Source organism: Coffea arabica, chromosome 1c (genome assembly GCF_036785885.1).
Source record: "Coffea arabica cultivar ET-39 chromosome 1c, Coffea Arabica ET-39 HiFi, whole genome shotgun sequence".
Classification (NCBI taxonomy): Eukaryota; Viridiplantae; Streptophyta; class Magnoliopsida; order Gentianales; family Rubiaceae; genus Coffea; species Coffea arabica.
Genome location: NC_092310.1, coordinates 53,341,577 through 53,358,871, shown reverse-complemented (window position 1 = coordinate 53,358,871; position 17,295 = coordinate 53,341,577). Strand labels below are relative to the sequence as shown.

The window sequence follows — 17,295 nt, the reverse complement described above, 5'->3', positions numbered from 1 at the left end:
GATATTATCCCTATCCGAGGCGCAGTGGCATTCAGGTATTTGATTGGATTGTCGGAGTATTGGTGTGAGCGCACCAGCAAACATGAAGCATCTTTATCTCCGACATTGATGGCTGCTCCCACCCTTGTCCTGCTTGTTACCATGAGGGTCACTATCCACAAGTCAGGAATCTCAAAGGTCATTTTTTTGTAACACAATTTGCTTTGGGAGTCCTAACGCCTTAGTCCAACGCGTGGTGCCTGTGTGCCGTGAGTGCACGTAAAAGGGAGCCTTATGACAGACCCACTCAACAGTTAATAGTAGCCCTAGTGCTCAGCTTTCCATCTTCAAAGGCTACAGATAATACAGGTGCTGCTAAACAAATGGCAGTGGAAATTTTGTATCTTTGCAATTGTTGGCGTACATTAAATTAAGCCTCGGAAATAAAAATTTTCATATTATTATTTAGCAATGTTTAAATCAACTTACTGTTTTAGTAATTCTATTTGAATTCAATTATGATAGTTTTATTATTTAATAATCAATATTTTATCAGAAAATTTCTTACGATTGTAATACTTACTGACCGACCGAGTCATTTTATCTAGTCATTCAATCTAGTATTCTTGATATTATATTGTTGAATTATTCCTCTTTTCCATGTACGCATTGTACACATTATAACGCGGCATTACGAAATTTGTCTCTCACAACTTTTTAGTGATTTTTTTTTTGGTCCTACAATGTTTGACACTCTTTATCTTCCTTAGGTCTACTGGGATAGTTTAATGGAGAGAGAATGAGTTCTTGGAGTCTTGTCAATCCTTAAATGTGACAAGGAAAGTTCTTGTATCAATTGTGCTCTCCTCTTACTTGCATCATCTTCTAAGTTCTAAAACTTGATCCATTACCCTTCTTTTCCGCTTGTTTTATTTTCTCTTTTCGGTGTTTTCACAAGTTTACAAACTCAATTATAAGGGCCTGCTATTGTAGAATACCACAGATTTGCATTGAACAGCAACTTTGACAGATTCATATCATGGTGGAAAATTTTTGTAATGCTGTCATTTCATCCAAATTCACCATGGCCCAACCCGACTGTGTTTGGCCACTGCAATCATTTCGGGAATATTAACATAGACTGCTTTCTGATCTGTTGTGAGGATGCCTTTTGGGGTTGGAATGCCCTGCATCTGCATGCTATAATAATAGCAAGCACCAACTTCTTTCCTTGAAAGTAGCTGAAACAGTTTAGCCGTACTTTTTGTTGCCCGCTCTTTGGATATTTTTGTCATGTTAGCCATCTATCATTATTTCACTAGATGTGACTGGATCGATTTAGTAAATTCGCTATTTGAGCTATCATTCAGCTGCAGATTCGTCTGCTGCTTTCTCCATCAGGATATACGCTCAGATACTATCAACATAGACTTGTATGTACATCAATGTAGCCCATAGTTGGCTTAATAAACCGTTTTATTGCAAAACTTCCACAAAATGCATAGACAATCAGAAGGAAAAAACTGCATTACAGAAAAAGAAAAGAATGAACAACAAGGACATATGGTTTCCTTTACAAACATGACAACGATCAGCTGCAAGTTGGATAGTGAAACAAAGTAGCTGAATTCAACTCCTCAACGTTGGATCTGAACCTTCCCGTCTCATTACATGCCCTGACTGAAGTATGCATAAAACCATTAGTAAACAGATGGTTATTGTTATTCCATCACAGGCGGAGGAGGCTGTAGAAGTGTTACCGAGGAAAAGCAAAGACATGCTATTTAGAAAACATTTGTTTGTAAATCTTCTAGTCCGGCGTCAACTTTAAAACCTTGTTCAGCTTCAGTTGTTCCGAATAGTGGAGCATCCAGCTCGGGAGGTTTCTGAAGATGGAAACATAATCAGTCACTGATTTAAACTAGTATCCTAAAAAATGAAGAGCACGACTGCAGAAGACTGATAGATTTTTTTTTTTCTTCTTTCTTTTCTGACAGAGTAACATGCGACGCAATCATTCTTGGTGCCCCCACTAAGAAACTCGAATGCTTCAAATTATACAGAATATGATGTCATTTGGGTGATTACATGATTTTACTTTTGCTTGTGATTGAGAAAATTTTGTTGCCTTTTTATCATAAAAGTTCATTCCGCAAGCTTAATATCTGTGTAGAATCACAGTAAGATTATTTCGCATTCGACTGATCAAGTCAGTCTGTGTTATTACCATGCAACGTACTAAAGCCCAATTGATACCCCGGAAGAATGGATGCTTCTTGATTTCATTTGCTCCTTCTTGTGAGCCCAACCGGCTTTTGGGATCTCTGTGCAACAACCGATACATTAACTGCTTTGCTTGGAGACTTGCCTGCATCAGAGAAAATTTCTTCAAAGTTTATACCATTGCACTAATGAATTGACAATGCCAGTTTGCCACAGAGGATGCAGATTGATACATGCATCAAATTATTGATGTTACACTGGGAGACTTCGTCTGGACTCCAAATTGGTTGTTATTTGGGATGTTTAAGAGCCACGGGCTTGAGTTTATAGATTACAGGTATGCAAGGCATTCGCCTCTAGAAGTGTAACTAAATGAGATTAGTATCTTACACATATGGCACTTAAATGAGTTAAATCTAACAATGTTGCATTAGCAAACTCACCGGTATGCTTGCAGGAAACTTTAGATCCTTGTGCAAGATATTTGCAAATGTCTTTTGCCTGGTCTTTCCCCTAAAAGGTGTGTAGCCATAAAGCATTTCATACAAAAGGATTCCTGTGAAAGTTGCAGAAATCAATTTAAGGGTCGAAGCAGTAAAAAATGCTCTAGCAATAATATTAACTACTAAAAAATGGTGAATATAATTGATAGGTTGCTTGAAAATCCATTCATCAGCAAAAGCGGATCATGCGTTACAGTAAAGACTTACCAAGAGCCCACCAGTCAACAGCACTAGTATGGCCTGCTCCTGTAATAATTTCCTGTACAGTGGAAAAGAATATGCTTTTGGAATGATGTTATTTGACGAAAGAAATATTGATATACCAAGGGATGAAATATCCAGCATTAAAAAGTTCAGCAGGTGAAAATAAAGCAATAAAGATAGAAGGAAAGGTTCAACTTTTCAAGTGGAACCACTACATTGGTTGCATGAGAACATTCATATCTGTCACTCCAGTGTCCAAGAAGATCTCAATGTAGTATATCTACATTTTAAAATAATGTTTAACAGCATCCAAAGCTTAATCAAGCGCACTAATTCATCAACTGCCATCAACCTTCTAAAGATACCATGACAAAAACTCCAATAGAGAATGCTTACTGGAGCAATGTATTCCTCCGTCCCAACAAAGGAATTTGAAGCTCGCATTGGTTCAGCCATGAATATGGGGGCTTGTTGACCTTTCTGGTGCCTTTTCTTTTCATCGATCTCTGGAACTAAAAGCTGACAAATGCATAACATACCAATAAGAAAATCTTGATCTTTCCTAAATTTTGCAAAGTTCATCTTGATAAGAAGTCAGAGAGTTGAACGCACCTGTGGCTTGCAAGATGTCAAACAGGACAAATCAAAATCTGTCAAAGACACGTGCCCATTGCTCTGTAGCAAGACATTTTCGGGCTTCAAATCTCTGTAAATTATACCTGCGGGATAAACATGCTCTTTTCAACTGTCAAGGTGAAGATGAATTCTTTATTGATTTATGTACAGTTAAAAGAACACAGTAGTGATTGCTAATTTCTCCATTAAACAGAAGGCTCCACAGTCATTCTTAATCACATGTAGTAGTAAATGAATCAAATATTAGTGTCAAGTAATGAGTATAAACATTGCACATCCTTAACATTCTTTTTCACTGTACAAACTTGGTGTCATGCGAATTCAATGAAGGAACAATCATGATCAAGAAGATATATGCAGTTCTTAGTCGTTCTGGTTGAAAAAAATAATCTTAGCTTTTAGTAAAAAAATGTGTGGGACTTGATCGGTATACCAGTTAGTCTGATTTTGTAGCTTTGGACTTAGATAGGTGGTCTCGTGAGACAGAATACAGGAGTCTTATACAGCATAAGAAGAAACGTAAACTAAATATAGAATAGTTGAGTCTCATGTAGAATAAGAAGGAATGTAAAGCAAATATAAAAATTAAGTAAAACTGGACAAGGCAAAAAAAAAAAAAAAACTCAATTTGTAGGAAATAGAATTCTATGGTTATTAATGGAAAAACCAAAAAGAGACTTGTTTTTATGGAAAAATAGCTTTTCAGTTTAGAATAAAGGTATCAATATTATTGTAAATAACTCTGCTAACCAATAATACAGCTACATCTCCTAACAAAATAAGGATAAGCTATACTGTTAAGCTTTACCTTGACAGTGAAGATACTCCAAAGCAACCACTACTTCAGCAGCGTAGAATCTGCAGTAGACAACTTTATGTGAGTTCAATCACCATTCTAGCTAGATTAATCACTTAATGTCGCTAAGATGTCAAAAGACCAAAAACGTGTTCCACTGGGCAACGAGATATAACCATCTCCAACTGCAGAGCTTTTGAGTAGGCAGAGATAAGTAGAGAAGATCAACAAAGCATCAAAGTATTGAGACTGCACAAGCAATTCGGCCAAAAAGAAAAAAAGAATTGCCTCCATACAAAGAAAGTATTAATTGATTCACGAACTTTAATATGCAAGCCCCCTGGCATGTGGGCCAGAATTCTTCTCTCTACATTGCTTCCAAGTTTTTCTTCTGGTTCTAAAATCTGAACTAGCTATCATGATCAGCTCATCCTTTTAAGATATGATTTGATAAAAAAAATAAATAATAAGTTCAGCTATTGCCTTTTAATTATATATTTTAGAATCTATGCATTGCTCAGGTGTCAATTTCTAAAGTCTGACTAGGTGCTAGAAATCTTCTCTTCTACATGAGACTGAGATTCAGGAAGGAAGCTTTCGGAATGAATAATTTTATTAAACTTCATGGTTATGATTTAGATACCTTACAGCATTTTCCCTGAGTACCTTCATCGGCTGTCTGTCCAAGAGCATGAATAGCTCCCCACCGGGGCAGTAGTCAGTTATCAGACAGATATGAGTTTTCGTCTGCAAAAGTAGTTAAGACGGATTTCAGCTATCGCAATTTGGATGCAAAAGAAAGCAAAGATATAGAAGATAATGTGCAAGTAACACTTGAGGAAACAGTATTGGCGAGAGCATGTGCAATTCTTACTAGAAAAAAGGAAGTTCTTAGATGACAACTAATCTCACACATTACAATACCTTCCTAACTTCTCATTGCCGCTATGTTTAACCTCTAAGACTTTCAGTCTCTTAGTTTTTCTAACCTGAAATGAAGCATAAAGGGCTGGAAGGAATGGATGGTCCAACATGTCTAGGATCTCTCTTTCAGCACAAGCTCTGTGCACCTACAGGAAAGGAAAGGAATCAAGTGAATATGGAGCATAAATAAGACATAAACTGCAGTTAATTAACTGCACAAGTGTCCAATAAAGTGGTTGTAAAGTTATTATGGGAGAAAACTGTTGAAAGCCTGAAAGATTTCTACCACATTTTGTCCAAGAAAAAGAAAATTGGAGAGTACATTTCACCCCAAGTTTTCTGTTGTTTGCAAATTTTGCAAAATGTTAAGCTCACAAGAGGGTGTCGTGTCTGGCAAATGCAATTACAATGCACAGGAAATTAGATTCTATACCTTGTTCCGGTTAAGCATCATTCCCTTGTCCATTGCTTTCATTGCAAAGTATTCTTCAGTACCATGAAGCTCCACCAAGTGCACACTGCATATAATTAAGTTGTCAAGTGACCAAGACATGAACAGAATACGGGGAAGTAGATGATGGATGTATTTGAGCAGTACGGCTTCCTTCTTAATGAGAAGGAAGAATCAGTAGTTCATTTAATTTAGACGTCCATTTTCACAAGAAATGTCACCAATGCTGTATGGAGAGACTATCTTGGATCTATAGCCACTTAAAAATAATCCTCCTAAGCATATAGTGGAACCAAGAGAATACCACCGTACCACATCAAAGTTCTTTTCTTCTATATACTTCAAGAATCTTGCCTCAACATGTTCAGCGGACACTATTATGGAGAAACACTTAGGTTAAATTCTGATCACAATTTTGGTAACATTCACAAAGAAACATGTGTTTGATCCCAAAGAGGCAAAACATTGAGTGGTTCTGAGCTGATATTAACACTTGTAGGACAAGGCTAATCAGACAATTCAGGAAAGCATTTCAAGGATTTGCATACATCATTGCAATGGATGAATTCCTATTAGCATGGTGACAGAAATCAAATAGCTTAGGATCCTGTCAATTGAACATTATAAACGAGTCCCAGGAGAGAAAATTTTAAAAAGAAAATGATGTAAACAACTAACTGACCTTCCTGTATCACCAGATCCCAGAGGTTTCACTGGCCTGAAGTGCTTCAAGCCTATCTGTTCTCCACTATCAAGAATCTGGGAATTACAGGCCAATCAAATCACCGTACGTCAATATGGTTATATAAGCATCAAAGTGGCATTGAAATAGTTAAGAACCACAATGGAAGTAGCATATAGTTGAACAAAGTCCTACAGTTGAAATTGAACTGCAGAGTTACCAATCTATAGCCTTTTAAATCAACTTTCACTAGTTGTCCAATATCATATGCACATTTCAAATCCTATGTCCTGTCTTATACCTGTTGAATGGCTTTCCAAGATGAGTTATCTCTTCGGTGGGGTTTCGGACGAACCACCTTCGAGTGGTTTGCCCACAAATCTTCCGGTTTCTGCGCATTCGCAAATAAATTGAGAACTTGAATCCCATCTTAGTACTTCAAATCCACAAGCTGATGTCACTTTCAACAAAGCTAATAATCTTACCATGTTTGCATCCGGAAGTTCTCTCACTGCTTCATCGACATTTTCTGCAGTTTCTTTCACCTGAATAGATAGTCAGACCAAAATAATTTTCTGTTTTTGAAATTTGCCAATGATTACTAATATTAAAACCAAGCACGCACCGATTAATTTAGTTGCTCTAAAGGTCTTCTACTAAATGAATGTCTATTTTCTCACATGCTCAAATGCTGAAGCTTAAAAGGGAATTTAAGCACAAGAAGAGAGTTGAGAGTAGAAAGTACCAGTTTAGCACCCTCGCCTGCTCTCGACTCAGGAATGCAATTGCGAAGCGGCTCAACATGTTCGCTCCCATCCAGTTGGACCCCGATGAAATATTGTACTTCTCCCTGTTCATGAACGGAAATTAAACGGTCAATATATCCCACACAACGATGCAGTGAGTTGTTGCAGGCATGGTTCACTGGAGTTGGTCTGAAGCATGCATATAAAAATACAAGCACCGCACCTTTTGGTCACGCATAGGCTGTAGATGAAACAGGTTCCAGAACTTTTTGCCTGCATGGTTTCCACAGAAACAATATGGTTAGAAACCCGATTTGGGAATTGAGGATTTTGCATTGTTGTTTCAGCTTTCAAGTTTCAAGAATGCAGATTGAGTACCAGTCTTAGTATAGTTAATGAGCTGCACCGTGACTTCTGATTGGGTATCAATTGCATGTCTGATTTTCCTCACGGTTGTTGGATCAGTTTCGGGCCCTTGAAGAAATCTACAACATCCCACCACGTGAGAATTTGTTCAATTAGTACTTATGGTTGATTATTAACCATGACTACATTCGCCAGCAATTCCCAAATCATGTTTGGAAATTGTAAGACAAGGTGGAATGTTGAATTTCTGCTGTACTGCTGAGAAGAAAAAGAGGTGATCGACTTTCACAGGCGGGAGCTCCTATTTTTATAGTATTTAAGTTGGAGAATGAAAGTTCAGCCAAGATTTAGAAAGTGTTACTAGTACAATTTCTCTCAACAATTAAAGTAAAACAAGTGGGGCAGTACCCAAAAAAAAAAATTAAGAGTATCGAAACTTAAATAAATAAAAATAGGTGTTCCTCAAGAAATTGAAGTGATAATTTCGGTTGAAATTAGCCTCCGTTTATGCTAGCTTCAGTAGACGCCTAATTGTCATTCTTGATCTAGTTCCTACTGTAATAACTTTTCCTAAGATTTGTAGCATCATAACCAATTCATTCATCTAATTTTTTTTTTTTTCACTCAATTACTATACTTTTTAGGAATGTTATTGTCTATTCTCCGCATCTCCTGTAGGAATGTTATTGTCTATTCACCCAAACCCTTGGTTTCATTACAGCATAATGACGTGTGGACTATAGACATTATACACAATTTTTTTTTTTTTTTTGCTGTACAATATGTGTTGCTGCGGCTTTTTCACTATAATTTTTCCGTTTGATGTATCTTGTCATGTTAGAAAAAAGAAGTTGGCTTTTGAACAATTCATAGTGATAATCGGATATCATTTCTATTAGAACCAGACTGTCAGTCAGCGCTCGTGGCCTAATGGATAAGGCGTCTGACTTCTAATCAGAAGATTGTGGGTTCGAGTCCCACCGAGCGTGTCATGCTTGCGTGCTTATTAGATATACCTGGCATTATTGTTATTTCTCCTTTTTGTCTCTCTGTCTTTTTTGTTCCCCTCCCCCTCCGACAAAGAATTATCCCCCACTTTTCTTCCTTAGTTTTTCTCCCACTTGCGTGACTGAAAACTTCTTCATTCTTCAGTGAAAAATATTAGGAAAACTTGAAATATACCTGCAATTTCTCCCCAGGATTTCTTCGCGACTATACTCGGTCAGCTCCAAAAAGCTATCCGACGCAAAAATCTAGGCAACAATTAATCATCACATCAACGAATTTTAAGACGGTCGAGTGATCCCAAAAAAAGAAAAAAAAGTTCACAAGAAAAACTGTGCTAAAAGAGCAAGAGTATATCTTACAATGGGATTATCAGGCAGTCTTGGATCGGTAATGACAAAATTCTTCTCGATACGTTCAAGGGTAGTCGCTAAATCGATACCTTTTCTCATTTCCTTCTTCCTAACTTTGTCATCAAGGCTTTGAGGCCGCCCGTCCTCCGCATCACTATCATCGTCAACTTCATTGTCATCCATAGTCACTTTGGCCTCGAATTCTTCATCTGCAGTGCTCGAACGTCGACCCTTTTTCATGATCCTACGACACGTGAAAAAATCAGATAAATATTCCCCTGTCATCACTAAACTTGATTAGTTAGTAACTACTGGAGTACATATTAACGTAGTAAGAAAAGCCCAGATTTCTCGGTGCCCCAAAAATAAAAAACTTAGTAACGTGTGAGTTCAGTTTACCCCATGAGCGAAAGACGTCTGGATTTTTTGGGCTTGGTCTCAGGAAGCTCGCTAATGCGCTCCATTGATGATGAAGTAGTTCTGGTGCCTGCATGAGAATGTCGTCTAGGGGGAGCTTTGTTCTCTAAGTTGAGATTTACATCGGCATCAGTTCGATGGGGTGGCTGGCCAACTCCTCCTTCTGATGATTTTCTGTCGAAGGGACGGTTATTTGATTCGCTAAGGGCTCTTGGACGAAGAGGTTTCTTCACTGCGTCCACTAATTCGGTCACGTTACTGGAAGCCTGCTCCTTCTGACGGGCTGCATATGATTCAATCAGAACACCCCCTCAATCATGACCTACTGGAGGAACTAAGTAGTAGCATATGATGAATAAGATATCTAAGGGGAAGTAGAGCTGAACATTACCTGATGAACTACATATATAGTTAAAAATTTCCTTGTGTACTTTCTATAAGAGAAGTAAGGTAATAAGTAGTAAATGTACTTTCTATCCTTGAGGGTTCATGGGTTTTTATTTCCTTGTGTTAATTAGTTTCCCTTCTGATCAGCATTTTCTGACCTTTTCTTGATTTTCTTAAGAATAAAGTTGCTTTTTTTAAAAAAAAAAAATTTGTGGAGCTAACAACTTAATTATGAAAAGAGATGTGCTAGTCTTATTATATCAGTCAAAAACTTAAGTTTACCGAAAATTAAAAAAATAATAATAATAAAATTAAAAGGGAGTATACCGAAAATAAAGAATAAAAAGGGACATACCATCATAGCGGATCAGTGATTCAGGAAGCCCATTGGGCCGGAACATTTTTTCCTTGGTCCCCTCTGTATGCTTGCTTACCTCCACTTGCATTCTGTAATTTTAAAAAAGAAAATATTCCTTAAATAACTTATCTAATTCAATTAAGACGTCAAACTTCCGAAATTTTTTTTTCTTTTAAAAAAAAAAAATACCAACACAAAATCGATGTACCTTCTGTAAATTAATAACCAGTATACTACTATTTGTCATATAGTAAGAGTTGACTTGCCAACTTAGTCGAATATTACAGCAAAAGCCAAGAAAAAACAAAGCAAAAGATGTTCGCAAAAATAATTAATCATCAACATTAAAACACTAGTCTGTCTCTTTTGTGATATGGTACCCCAAATTTCCCCATAAGCAGTTCTTCAACATTTCCGCGCACCTCTCAAGGGGGAGGAAGAAATTGTACAACATAACATATGCAGGTATATATGTAAAAAGAATACAAACAATAAATTTTCAACAACTCTATTTTGGGCCCAAATTTGATGACCATCATCTCGAGAATTCAATCCAATATGATGTACAATGGGAGTGGATGAAAAGTACGTCTGTAAGTCCAACTAACATTCACTCTTTTGCATTAAGACGCCCCCCAAACTGATGGTCAAGAAAGGGATTAGCAAAAAGGCCCACACAATTTCATTTGTGCAATTAATTGTTGAGGTCGAGAATGGAATCATTTTTATGAGCCAGCCCAAATTGATCCGAAAAGAGATAAATGCATCTATCATCGAGAAAAGATTGATTGAAAAGTACATTTATGATGTAATTAGAGATTTTTTTTTTCTTTTATGAAATAATAGCCAATCCTTAAAAGAAATTCTTTTAGGCTATACAAGAGAGAACACCTGGTTCCATCTCATATGATGTCACCGCACACCTAGTAAGTTGCTCAAATGGGACCATATTTCGGATGATATATCTTGATCATGCTCTTGATTGCTCCAAAAAATACTAATAATAAGAAAAGGCAAAGATCATGCTCTTAATTTCTGGCTTTAAAATTTTTTTAGTGTTGAGACCACACTTTTCCCAGCCTATGGAGGTCAAGTTTGAAAGAGGAATGAAGTCGAGGTCCTCAAAAGTCAACAAAATAGCCTAGACCCTAGACACGGCGCTAAGTAGGGATAATTTCTATATACGCCCCCAAACTCTCTCTCAGTTGCAAATTATTCCCCAAACAATTGATAGTAGTGGCATCCTATTATTACCTTCTGTGGTAAATTTCTACCAAAATGCTGCTTTTGGATATAAGCACGTCAAGAACAAAAAAATTGTTTTGATGGCAAACAAATTTTCAAACCATAAATACTACTAGTATATATATAACCTCGACAAAGATATTGTTTTTCTTCTTCTTCTTTTAAAACTCACCCAATGAATTTGAGAACTTTTCCACTTTCATCTTTGATGGGTGCAATAGTGAGCAGATTCCAAAAGGGAGTCCCGTCCTTCTTATAGTTTAGCAATCTACCACAGTAACCATTTCCCGCCTGTAGAGCCTCCCTGATCTTCGCCACATCTTCTGGATCCGTGTCCGAACCCTGTAGAAACCGACTGCAGCCCGCCCGAGCACAAACAAAAAATGTCATAAATACTCTCAAAAACTATTATAATAGTTATCAAAAAGACCAAAAATAACGAACCAGTTTCTGCCTATGACTTCCTTCGATGTATAGCCGGTCATCTTGAAGAATCCAGCACTTGCATACAGAATCGGGTAATCGGGTTTGGTAGCATCCGATACAACAAACGTCTGCTGAAAAGTTGACAAGGCATCCTTTAAATCCTCCGATACTCTTGGAAACCCCCTGTCCTTGCCTGCAGAGTTCAATGAACATCAATTAATCCTAAGCTACAATTTATTTTTGAAGCATTGATTCTGCCCCTTTTCTTTTAATTAACCCATGATAGATGATGCATTGAATAATTTTAACTTTTCACTGCTCGGAATTACCTGTTCCGTCATCTGATAAATCACCAGAACTTCGAAAAGAATTACCAGAATCCCTTCTTGTTGACCCTGTTTTACTATTCTGTTCCTCCCCGGAAGTTCTCACTTTAACCCCTTGCGGCTTTCCTGTCTCTCTATCAGTCTGCAACACCAATCCCCACTCAGCAGCTCTCTGAGCAGCAGCTCCAACTTCCCCTGCTGCCGGGGATTTGGCCGGCGACTTGAGGCCTTCAGAATCAGTAATAATGGAGGAAATAGTCTTCTGAGCAAAAGGAGATGATGATGATGATGATGACTGCTGCTGCTGCTGTGATGATAGAGTTGAAGTTGAACTGGGATCCTTGAGGGCCATCCATGTTGTGATTTCTTCAGCATTTGCTCTGCCAGACTTCGAAGATGGTAAGTTGGTTTCTTCTGATGGCTCAGGAGGACGAATAATATTAGTGTTATCACTGTTATTGTTCCGCGGTGATTCGGCCCAATTACTCTGCCACGACGACGGCGATTGTTTGAAAACAGGACTAGATGCTTGCCTGTAAGTTGACGGATTGAAGACCTCTAATGAACCCCTCGAGTCTCTGGGCAGAGGTGGTATGACTGGCGCTGAAGATTGCTGCTTGTGTTGTTGTGCATGGCTTGCTGGTTCCATCTGTCTGCATAAAAGATTCTTGAATGTTAATTAAAATGGTGACATTAATCTCTCAGTTACTCTCCAAAAACAGTACTGATCAAAATCCATCTATATGCTCCAACCAACTACTGATATGCAAATTTCTTGGTGACATTATGGATGCAATGTTTGTGTGGCTAATTAGTAAGATTTGTCCTTATCGACGTTGATAACACTTGCATGGTGGGACAGACAATTGTTGAGGGTCTTGACTCTTGAGAGCTATGCTTTTAGCTGTTTGTACATGTGACGACTACATATGATTGGCCATTTATTATGGATATGTAGGGTGAATTAGGACTTGGATGGATAAAAGTTGGAAAGCCAGGGGTGTATATGGCATCTTGATATCCGCAACTACCAAATTTGTGACTCTCCTAATTTCTTCTGATCTAAAAATCCAGACCACCTCACAATCCCAAAGGCTAGTTTGGTCACGATGTACCTCCACCGAAAGATGGCTCAAGTTGCCAAGGATCTAGTCTACTGTTGTTTTGAACGTAATCTAATAAGCTAGCTGACATTTTTTACTTTCTTGATTTCTTACTGCAAGTACCAGTCACCACCATGCCTTTAAGGCTTTGGTGGAACCTTGCCTCTTACCGAGCTATCATAGTTGTGGTTCTTTAAAAAAAAATTTAGATGGGTGTGTGGTGCATCCGTCTGGTTCGGTGGTGGTTCCGTCTTCATCGGTCTTTTCATAGGTCCAGTTGGATCTCTCCCGTAGTTAGATTGTAATAGAGTAGAATTAGAAGTAGGGTTGACGATTGACAAAAAAAAAAAGTATCATATTTCACCTTTTAAGTTTTAAGCATATATAAACCAACAGCCTTTGGGCCAAAAAAAAAATAGATTGGGTAGGATAGATTAAATTATACAATAGTTATCGTCCGAAAAAAAAAATTTAAGCATATATGTATACATATGTATGTATGTATCCAGCAAGACAGCATGATTGGGTAGGTTGCTGATTAAAGCCCATCAACATGTAGACCCTCTCCTTGTTGTCCATGAGAATGACACACATTGAACACCACAAGCTACAAAATCAATTTGGGAAAGAAAGACTCCTTAAGAAATAATTAGCTATTCCGGTCATCGGGCCATGAAGGCAATGGCCATGAGAGTATGTTAGTCGTTGTCTTCACCATGTCTAATGACTTGGCTTATTTAACACATTTGCAAACCATATTTGATCAATTTAAAAATAGGAAGAAAGTAGATAAGTAACGAACAGTTTAAAAAGAAAATCGCCATCCCCTTAGTCACTTGCCCCAAGTAGAATAAAAAATGTACTCCTCCTGGCATGCTTTGGAATTGGGATATGTGCAGTTGTATATAATTGTTATTTTTGTTATATATTTCTTAATAAATTTTCATTAAATGATCACGAGGGTTAGATTGGATTGGATTAGATGATAAGGTGGAAGAAATTATAAATGGTAAATTTTGGATCGAATAACTCTTATCAATAGTAGCAATACTGATTCTTGTGCATCCAAAATGTTGTAAAAAAATTCAACCATTATAATATAAGTGCACACCAACCAAACATATTGTAAAAGATACGAAATCAAATGCAGTCACACCAAATCATAGCTGCACCCACCGCCATGTCCCATGGCCCGATTGTGTGCAATATTCCTGTCTGGAAATTTACGAGAACCATTCTCTGGCAAGCCACAAACCAAAGCAGTACTATGTCTGTATCTAAGATTAAATCAACAAGAGAGCAAACCAATTAATGCAAAAACATGTTGTCATGTCTCTTGGCAACTGTTCGTGGAAAGTAGTATTAAATCGTCTGATCGGTAATTAAAGAGTTTAGTGGAACTTTTCAGCACATCTGGAAAGCAGTAGTACAATCACATGAAACGCACACGATCAAGTTTGACATGAACGATTTACTTAGCGGTAAAGCAAACTGAAAAGGAAAGAGCTCAAATTGGTATTACCAGAAACGGAATTGATTGTGTCCACTGGTGAATCGTCCTACGTTTAACTGCTTTTGCAGAATCGAGCTATTGAAGTTGGAGGACGTACAGAGTAGAAAGCAGAAAGATTTTTTTTTCTTTTCTGGTGAGAAGAAAGCAGGAGATGAGATTCAAGAATCGAGAAGAAACACACTACTAGCTTTTAATGGTGAAAAGACTCAATAAAAGAAAGTAGAATGATTGTCGAAAAGCTTAGGCTTCCCATGCCTGCACACCTAAGTTTCACATGGCTAGATCAACCCTCGCAGCGTTATCCAATCATGTAGTAAGTACCATGTCAGTAACTATTACATGGAAAATCCTGTTTTTACTTAATGATGACAAGGATTTCCAATCCTTTGTTGTTTTTGCCATAGCTGCTAATACTGGATCTATCTGCCTGACATGCACTTGCATTGTCAATTCCCGCTTCTGATGGGTGTGGGCTTCAGATATTTACAGACTGGAGTTGGCTGACGACAAAAAACACATAGCATGCAACAAAAGAACATGACAGGTGGGGATGAAGGGAAATTTTGGAGCAGTACTTGCACAACAGGTTGGAATCCGCGGGACGACTCATTTTCAATTCACACTTCAACAGGCCATGAAGGAAGGGAGTGGCTATGGGGACAGTGTCTCGTGTTTGACTGGTGGCACAAAACATCGGGAGGCATTTGGAGGATAGTATTTTTGTTTTATTTTTTTTGGATAAATTACATTTTACCCCTGTGGTTTACCTTTTTCACATAATCCCCCTGTGATTTCAAAAGCTATATATAACCCCCTCATGATTTGGATTAAAGTGTCAAAGTAACAGAAATAGTCACTCGTAACGGAATTTCTAAAAACATCAAAATTATCCTTATAAATACATGACAGATTAACCCCCTATAATTTTTATATTTTACTATATAACCCCCTTATAGTTTAATATTTTACCATATAACTCCCTTGTGATTTGCAAAATATACACATAACCCCCCTTGGTTAATATATAAATTTCAACTTTACATAAGGGTATTTTTGACATTTTAGGTGACACCGTTATGAATGATCATTTTCGTCACTTTGACACTTTAATTCAAACCATAAGGGGGTTATGTGAAAAATGCTAAACCACATGGGGTAAAGTGAAATTTGCCCTATTTTTTTCCCCTTAATTCTGTAGATAGAATTGAAACGCTTCACCTTTTAGCGTAGGAATTATACGGTCCAAGAAAGTTTTTAAAATAGCTAGAATATATGTAATTAAAACTACTCTTTTTTTATTAATTTTATAGACACTAATAATATATATATATATATATAGTAACGAATACAGATGTACGCCACATATGTGAGAATTAAAATTTAAATTTAGATTGAAATTAAATGTCATGCATCCATAATATGTAGCATATACATTATTGGTACATACAAAATTCATCCTTTTTATTTTTTGTTTTTTTGGGGCGAATTTTCCTCTAAGTAATAATATTACATGAAAGTTGAAAATACTTTTTGAAAGGTTTTGTCTTTTGCCAATGTTAAGCTAATTGTCGAAAGCAAGCGATATTACATTGACACTTTCCAATTAACGAAATAGTAGTATCACATTGACACTTTCCTAATCACGGCTTGTTTGGTGATAAAATACTCAACGAATTTGTTGCCGACCGCAAACATCTTTAGTTTCCTGATATTAGGAAACGCAGCTCTGCGAAGTTGCTTGCTCTCTTTTTCCCCAACTCTCTTTAACAAAATTATAGTAATCTGTACATTATTATGCGTATTTCCTACTTCCAAAATACATGCTCCTCGATGAACCTCTTAAGATGACGTGGATTCGATTGTGATCTGACATTTATTTATTCTTGCCCAGCTTCTCTCCCTCGTCTTGCAAATTTTCTATTTCTTTGCATGGAACGGAAATGAGCAGATAGTGGGACTGTGGAGAGCTACTTCTATGGAATGAAAATTGTTTTGTGCGCCTTGCCCAAGCCAATGCCAATTAGTTCTTTTACTTCATATGAAGGTCGGCTAAAATTAAGAGTTAATCTCATGTATACTGACTGTATATATATACGATCATAATTAAACCCAGCGCACATGTGCAAAATTTTATATTTCAAATGCAAACTTAGATGTCAAGTATATGCAATTACAATTTTTCAGCAGAAGATGTTTCACCAATTAATGCTGCTTGATATCAACTCTTAATTTGAGCATACACAAATATTTGTTAGGTTCGAAGAGATTGACATCATTTGGAATATTTAGAAATTTACAATGTAATATTTATAATTTTTTCCAGATTTGGTGTAGATAGTATTATTTCAGTGATATATTTGACGCAGATCTCATGAAATGATAATCTATATAAAAAAAAAAAAAACAATTATCTATCAAATGCATAATTTGGGAAAACTACTTAGTGATTCAATCAACCCATTGAGGTCTTCTATGTGGTTAAGTTTTTGGGCCAAGCCGACGAAATCTATCAGCTAAAACTAAAAGTTTGGCTCAATAGTAGCCGAACATGCGGTAGGACCCACGGCACGTGAACTGTTTCTTGGACCATCTTATCTGCTTGTGGTGGTGAGGGAAGTCATATCGGCCGCTTAATGTTGGCCCAACAAAGGG

The 17,295-nt window shown here is 37.2% G+C and overlaps 1 protein-coding gene and 1 non-coding gene across 2 annotated transcripts; one reads left to right on the top strand and one right to left on the bottom strand.

Annotated features, from left to right (window-relative positions):
* Positions 1 to 1,437: 1,437 nt before the first annotated feature.
* LOC113728430 (phototropin-1-like) lies at positions 1,438 to 12,929 on the bottom strand. Its single transcript, XM_027252843.2, has 24 exons — positions 12,031 to 12,929; positions 11,720 to 11,894; positions 11,448 to 11,630; positions 10,028 to 10,119; positions 9,268 to 9,568; positions 8,878 to 9,112; positions 8,693 to 8,763; positions 7,523 to 7,629; positions 7,368 to 7,417; positions 7,144 to 7,248; positions 6,884 to 6,943; positions 6,700 to 6,789; positions 6,399 to 6,475; positions 5,699 to 5,783; positions 5,331 to 5,411; positions 4,985 to 5,088; positions 4,354 to 4,403; positions 3,522 to 3,628; positions 3,306 to 3,428; positions 2,913 to 2,964; positions 2,646 to 2,758; positions 2,207 to 2,347; positions 1,740 to 1,865; positions 1,438 to 1,659 (listed from the first exon to the last, which is right to left on the bottom strand). Exons 1-23 carry the CDS (start codon positions 12,674 to 12,676, stop codon positions 1,764 to 1,766), a joined length of 3,150 nt encoding a protein of 1,049 aa, XP_027108644.2. The 5' UTR covers positions 12,677 to 12,929; the 3' UTR covers positions 1,438 to 1,659; positions 1,740 to 1,763.
* On the top strand, positions 8,427 to 8,499 carry TRNAR-UCU (transfer RNA arginine (anticodon UCU)). The gene has a single exon. It is a non-coding gene; the product is annotated as a tRNA-Arg (tRNA).
* Positions 12,930 to 17,295: the final 4,366 nt, after the last annotated feature.

What these genes read in the sequence shown, in the direction of transcription:
- LOC113728430 (XM_027252843.2), bottom strand. Translation starts at nt 12,676, where the DNA reads ATGGAACCAGCAAGCCATGCACAACAACACAAGCAGCAATCTTCAGCG. An exon ending in GACTGCCTGATAATCCCATT is followed by an intron (nt 8,764 to 8,877) that starts GTAAGATATACT and finishes ATTGTTGCCTAG; the next exon opens with ATTTTTGCGTCGGATAGCTT. An exon ending in TGTTGACTGGTGGGCTCTTG is followed by an intron (nt 2,759 to 2,912) that starts GTAAGTCTTTAC and finishes CAACTTTCACAG; the next exon opens with GAATCCTTTTGTATGAAATG.